The sequence below is a fragment of the Egretta garzetta genome, unplaced genomic scaffold, assembly GCF_000687185.1.
Source record: "Egretta garzetta isolate BGI_Z169 unplaced genomic scaffold, ASM68718v1 scaffold106, whole genome shotgun sequence".
Taxonomy (NCBI): domain Eukaryota; kingdom Metazoa; phylum Chordata; class Aves; order Pelecaniformes; family Ardeidae; genus Egretta; species Egretta garzetta.
Window position 1 is genome coordinate 6,851 of NW_009259963.1, and position 6,127 is coordinate 12,977.

At 59.9% G+C, this 6,127-nt stretch overlaps 1 protein-coding gene across 1 annotated transcript in view; it reads left to right on the plus strand.

Moving 5' to 3' along the window:
* The window catches only part of DNMT1 (DNA methyltransferase 1), a gene marked incomplete at its 5' end in the record, with an annotated part of 12,528 nt that extends 6,599 nt beyond the window's left edge, over positions 1–5,929 (plus strand). Inside the window, 14 exons of the mRNA XM_035895685.1 lie at positions 60–233; positions 833–1,054; positions 1,668–1,860; positions 2,298–2,388; positions 3,016–3,150; positions 3,313–3,595; positions 3,701–3,842; positions 4,057–4,223; positions 4,298–4,475; positions 4,738–4,933; positions 5,006–5,169; positions 5,279–5,395; positions 5,501–5,591; positions 5,805–5,929. Coding sequence (XP_035751578.1) covers positions 60–233; positions 833–1,054; positions 1,668–1,860; positions 2,298–2,388; positions 3,016–3,150; positions 3,313–3,595; positions 3,701–3,842; positions 4,057–4,223; positions 4,298–4,475; positions 4,738–4,933; positions 5,006–5,169; positions 5,279–5,395; positions 5,501–5,591; positions 5,805–5,851 — 2,200 coding nt within the window. The remainder of the gene's footprint in view (positions 1–59; positions 234–832; positions 1,055–1,667; positions 1,861–2,297; positions 2,389–3,015; positions 3,151–3,312; positions 3,596–3,700; positions 3,843–4,056; positions 4,224–4,297; positions 4,476–4,737; positions 4,934–5,005; positions 5,170–5,278; positions 5,396–5,500; positions 5,592–5,804) is intronic.
* Between the last annotated feature and the right edge of the window lie 198 nt (positions 5,930–6,127).

Sequence of the window (6,127 nt, forward strand, 5' to 3'; positions counted from 1 at the left end):
TCCCAGCTGGCCTTGGCGGGGTCCCCGTCACCGTGCTTTGCTGTCCCCCTTTCCTTCAGGTTCTGCATGAGCTGCACGCGCCTGGACGAGGTAAGGCACAAGGAGATACCCAAAGTGGCTGAGCCCCTGGAGGAAGGGGATGGGAAGATGTTCTACACCATGGCCACCAAGAACGGAGTGCAGTACAGGGTGGGAGATGGCGTCTACCTCCTGCCAGAAGCCTTTTCCTTCAGGTTGGTGCTTGCCAGGGGGCTGTAAGCTCTTCTCGGGATGCTCTTTGGGTCAAGCTTTTGGTGGCAGAGGACGCAGTCTCTGGGTCGTGAATCCCACCTGTAAACGAAGCGCCTATCACCCTCATTCCCAAAAGCTGAGCTTGGAAAGAAAGGTGCCTCTAACCCAAATTTCACCTCCCGTCGTTAAACGGAGCGACTTCTCTCTGGTCAGGCCATCCCCACTGCTGAGCTGCCGCCTTTTGGCAGATGAATCGGAATCCTTTTGCGCGTCGCTTTTTCTTCGGAAGGGCGAGCCTGGGTAGATGAGAAGTGAAACAAGACCCTGCCCCGCCACCTGTAATTATGGGAGGAGAAATGGCAAAGTCTTTTTGGGAACGGGGCTGGGGCAGCAACGCGTAGGCACCTTGGTTTGCGGCCGTGCACGGTTCTGTGGTGGTTTGGCTGTAAAATGCCTGTGCTGTAGGAGCCGTGGTGCCCACCCTGCGCCGAGGCGAGCAGAAGAGGAGGAAGGATGGGGGGAGGATGCTCTGTGCTGCTGGGGTTTGGTTTTTTTGAGGGGAAAGGGATACCTCAACATCCTTCCCTCCCCTTCTCCCCAGCATGAAACCCGCCAGCCCAGCCAAGCGCCCCAAAAAGGAGGCGGTGGATGAGGAGCTGCACCCGGAGCACTACCGCAAGTACTCGGAGTACATCAAGGGCAGCAACCTGGATGCCCCCGACCCTTACCGCGTGGGCCGCATCAAAGAGATCTTCTGCAACATCCGCAGCAACGGCAAACCCAACGAGGCCGACATCAAGCTGCGCATCTGCAAGTTTTACAGGTGAGCGGCGCTGCTGGGGTTAGCGTTACGGGGGTGCAGAGCCTGCCCTGAGATCTGGGGTGCTGCGGGGAAAAGCTCAGCACCGTCGGCTCGAGGTGGCTCCCGAGCACCGCCGTGCGGTCGGTGGGCACCACTCAAAGGGGGCTTATGGCCGCGGGGGTCTGGGCTCGGAGCCGGTGCTGAGCTGTGCTGTCCCAGGGCACGGGTTTTTACCCAAATGTTTGCATGCCCTCGGTCATCTCCCTTGCACCACGTGTGCCAAGAGCCTTGGTGGCGGGAGAGGAACATGCCGACGCTCAGGCTCTGTGCGTTTCGAGCCGCCCAGCTCGCCTGGCTTCAGATCTCTTTGCCTTTAAATTCACTTACCAGCTCCAGTGCCAATTCCGCCTCCCTCCTCTTAAGAGAACCCCCCCCAAAAAACCTTTCCCTTTGGTATGAAACATCCCTCTGGTGCTGTGCCCAGGCCATGCCAGCAAGCACGCGCAGCTGGAGGAAACGAATCCTCCTCTGGGGAGATGGAGCGGGGGTGGGACTGGGGATGAGGACGTTGCCGAAAACATTTCCCCAATCCAGGTGTTTTGTTTTGTTTTTTTTGTTTTTTTTTCCCCTGCAGACCTGAGAACACGCACAAGTCCATGAAAGCCAGCTACCACGCAGACATCAACCTCCTGTACTGGAGCGATGAGGAAGCGACGGTTGATTTCCGCGCCGTGCAGGGCCGGTGCACGGTGGTGTACGGGGAGGATCTGACGGAGAGCATCCAGGACTACTCTGCTGGGGGGCTCGACCGCTTCTACTTCTTGGAGGTGAGGGTTCCAGGGGTCTGGCTGTGTCCCCGGGTGTGCTGAGCCCTTGGGGACTGAGCAGAAGAAGCGTATCAACCTCTGCCTGCCAGCGCAGGCTCTCCTGCCTCTTCGGGTGCATTTTGCATAGAGGAGCTGTTGTGCAGAGCGAGGATTTGTAGCTCGTTGCAACCTCCTGGGGACTGAGTCTCAGAGGCAAAGGAAGCTTTAATCTGAGCGTCACCCGGAGCAGTTGCTCCCTATGGAGCCGAGGGGACAGATTCGGACCCTCAGGCGGCCACCCCAGCTCCCTGACGCGAATGCAGAGGGAGGTGATGGACCTTCTGCGGTGCTGTGCCTGCATCCTTTGGTTTTGCAGCTCGTTTGGCAACGCCTGGGCCGTTCCTGAGCTAGAGAAGCTCTTTTGTGCTCAAGTGTCCCCAACCCTTTCTCTCCCCCAGGCTTACAACGCAAAAACCAAGAGCTTTGAGGATCCTCCCAACCACGCTCGGAGCTCTGGCAACAAAGGGAAGGGGAAGGGGAAAGGGAAAGGTACGTCTGCTTGAGGGGGGAGAGGTGTCGGGTGGGTGAGTCGGTTCGCATCTGCCGTTACATGCTGCCGAGCAGAGATAAAACGTGCCGCCAGCCAGATGTTTCTGCACTCTCTTCCTTGCTCTGATGCTCTGGCAGGATGCAGTGGTGTGGTCTGCAGCTCTTTTTATTTTTTATTTTTTTTTTTCTTAAGGCACCTAATCTTTTCAAAAATAAACCTTGCAGCGAGAGCACCTGGTCCCCGAGGGAGATCTCAAAGCCTTTCGGTTGCCAACCCTCTGCCTGGGGGCTGGCTTCTCCGTAGCGTAGGGCTTCGAACCATGCTCCCAACATGGGGAGCTGCCCTGTGAGTTATCGCTGCACCCGTCTGACCCCCAAAAAGTCTCCGCCCCGTGTCCACGGGCTGTTGGATGGAAAGGGATGGCACGGGGTGGGAAAGACGAGCCGGCTTCCCTTCCAAATGCAAGGGTGTATTCTGGCAGCGGCGGGGGCCGAAAGGTGCTTGAAGCTGATGTTTTAACTGCTGCTGCGGAGGAGGAGGAGGAGGGGGGAGAAGAATTTGCCTTGTAAGCACTAAGAGGAGGAAATGACTTTGCCTTTTGATGTGAGCGGGGGCTCTCTTGGCAGGCAAGGGCAAAGGGAAGTCGTCGGTGAGCTGCGAGCAGAGCGAGCAGGAGCCGGCCGAGCTGAAGCTCCCCAAGCTGCGGACCTTGGATGTCTTCTCCGGCTGCGGAGGGCTGTCCGAGGGCTTCCACCAGGCAGGTGAGCGGCAGAGCGGGAACAGCAGAGGGGTGATGATGGGCATCAGTGCCGGCACGGTTCTGCCGAGCTGGCGGTTGCGTTTGGCACGTGCCGGATGAGGGAGTACGAGCCGGTGCTCCGCTCCTCTGCACAGGCTCCAGACCCTCCGCTTTGTCTCCCCAGGCGTGTCGGAGACGCTCTGGGCCATCGAGATGTGGGAACCGGCCGCCCAGGCTTTCCGATTGAACAATCCCGGCACGACTGTCTTCACGGAGGATTGCAACGTCTTGCTGAAGCTGGTCATGTCCGGCGAGAAGACCAACTCGCTGGGGCAGAAGCTGCCGCAGAAGGGGGACGTGGAGATGCTGTGCGGTGGTCCCCCGTGCCAGGGCTTCAGCGGCATGAACCGTTTCAACTCCCGCACCTACTCCAAGTTCAAGAACTCCCTGGTGGTCTCCTTCCTCAGGTGAGCAGGGGAGGTGGCGAGGAGCCGTGTCGGGGTTGCGGGCACAGCCCCCCCACCTCAAATGTCGTTCTGTCCTTGCTCGTGTGTCCCTCTCCCTCCTCGCAGCTACTGCGACTACTACAGACCGCGGTTTTTCCTTCTGGAGAACGTCAGGAACTTTGTGTCCTTCAAGCGTTCCATGGTGCTGAAGCTCACCCTGCGCTGCCTTGTCCGCATGGGTTACCAGTGCACCTTCGGGGTCCTACAGGTAGGGTGTTGGGTGACCCCAAGACAGTTAATCGGGGTGAAAACCCTTCTCCTCTCACCCGGCTCTGCCGTGAACCGTCCCCTCCAAAGGAACAGTTGGCTGCGTTGCTCCTTGGCTTCTCTCAGTGGTTTTGGGGGACGTTCCCCAGCTCTTGGAGGGCACAGACTGGATGGGGAAGCTCCAGCGCCTTCAGGAGTTGTCCCTTCCTTCCCAGGCTGGCCAGTACGGCGTGGCCCAGACGCGGCGGAGAGCCATTGTCCTCGCTGCGGCTCCTGGCGAGAAGCTGCCCATGTTCCCTGAGCCTTTGCACGTGTTTGCGCCCCGTGCCTGTCAGCTGAGTGTCGTGGTGGACGACAAGAAGTTTGTTAGCAATATCACCCGGTGAGCCTTCGGAGCCACGCCGCGGCTGAGGAGGGCAAGGTTTCGGCTGCTCATGGCTCCCTCCTTCCTCCCAGGACATATTCTGGCCCCTTCCGCACCATCACCGTGCGGGACACCATGTCCGACCTGCCGGAGATCAGGAATGGTGCCTCTGCCTTGGAGATCTCCTACAACGGGGAGCCCCAGTCCTGGTTCCAGCGGCAGATCCGGGGCTCCCAGTATCAACCCATCCTCAGGGACCATATCTGCAAGGTGCGGATGGCAGGGTCTCAACGGGGGGGCCGGGCTGCACTTGGACCCCCCAGCCCCAAACCAAGATGGGGGTCAAGGGCAGGTTGGATGTGAGGTGGAGTGGGAGGGACTGTCCCGAAGCCCTCTCCTGGTTAACTTTCCAAAAATGAGGCTGGCGGAGCTCCTGGGGCTTATCCCTCTCCCCCAGCCTTCCCTGGAGAGAGAAGGGGTGGCCGGTGTCCATCTGCGTCCCCTGCGGTGACGGTGGGCTTGTCGTTGGCAGGACATGAGCGCCCTGGTCGCAGCCCGGATGAGACACATCCCCTTGGCCCCCGGTTCCGATTGGCGCGACCTGCCGAACATCGAGGTGCGGCTGTCGGATGGCACGACCACGCGCAAGCTGCGGTACACGCACCACGAGAAAAAGAATGGTCGCAGCAGTTCCGGGGCGCTGCGGGGGGTCTGCTCCTGCGCCGAAGGTAGGTGTTGGCTCCCCAAAAAATGGCCGTGGCCACCTCTCTGCCCTCCCCTTACCCTCTTTGTCTCCCCAGGCAAGCCCTGCGACCCCGCTGACCGGCAATTCAACACCCTCATCCCCTGGTGCCTGCCCCATACTGGCAACCGGCACAACCACTGGGCCGGGCTTTATGGGCGCCTGGAGTGGGACGGCTTCTTCAGCACCACCGTCACCAACCCTGAGCCCATGGGCAAGCAGGTGGGAGCCACCAGATCCATCCCCTCTGCCAAGGAAGGGCAGGCGTTGCCCATGGCCATGCCCAATGGCTGCCGCCATCCCAACCCGTTGGCTTTATTTGCTGCCGTAGGGTCGGGTCCTGCACCCGGAGCAGCACCGGGTGGTGAGTGTGAGGGAGTGCGCCCGCTCCCAGGGCTTCCCCGATACCTATCGCCTCTTTGGGAACATCCTCGACAAGCACAGACAGGTACGTGGTGACCCCTCGCCGGCGGCAAACCCCTTCATTGGCGCCATCCCCTTGCCGGCGGCGTGGCGGAGCCGGTGCCCAGCGTAACCCCTCCCTCTGTCGCAGGTCGGTAACGCAGTGCCTCCTCCTCTAGCCAAAGCCATCGGGCTGGAGATCAAGTCGTGTGTGTTGGCGAAGCTGAGAGAAGACACGGCGGGTAGGTGCTGTGCCGGGAGTCACCGATGCCATCGTCCCCGCCCTGCGCCAAGGGCGGGGGGTGTGTGTGTGTCGGAAATGCCATCCCCGACCTCAGCCCTCCCTTGGGTGGCGAGGGGGGGGTCCTGGTTTAAGGCTGGGGGCTGGGGGGTCCATCCTGCCCCCCATCCCCGGGGTTTGGGGATGGCGGCGTCACCCTCTCTTCTCTCCCCAGAGACCAGCGCCCCGGAGAAGATGGAGAACATGGAAACCGCCGACTGACGTGCGGCCTCTCCTCCGGCACCTGGACTCCCAAACATGCACTGATTTATTTTAACACCCTTTTTTTTGTTTGTTTTTTGTTTGTTGTTTATTTGGTTTTTTTGTTTTTTGGTTTTGGTTTTTTTTTGGCTTTTTTTTTTGGTTGGTTTTTTTTTTTTTTTTTTTTGTTTTTAGTCTTGTTTTTAAATTCCTGGCCCACGGGGGACCTGCTGTGGCCAGTGTCCCCCCCTGCCCCTTCCCTGGCCCTCCTCGCGTCTGTCTCCCGGCCGGCCCCCC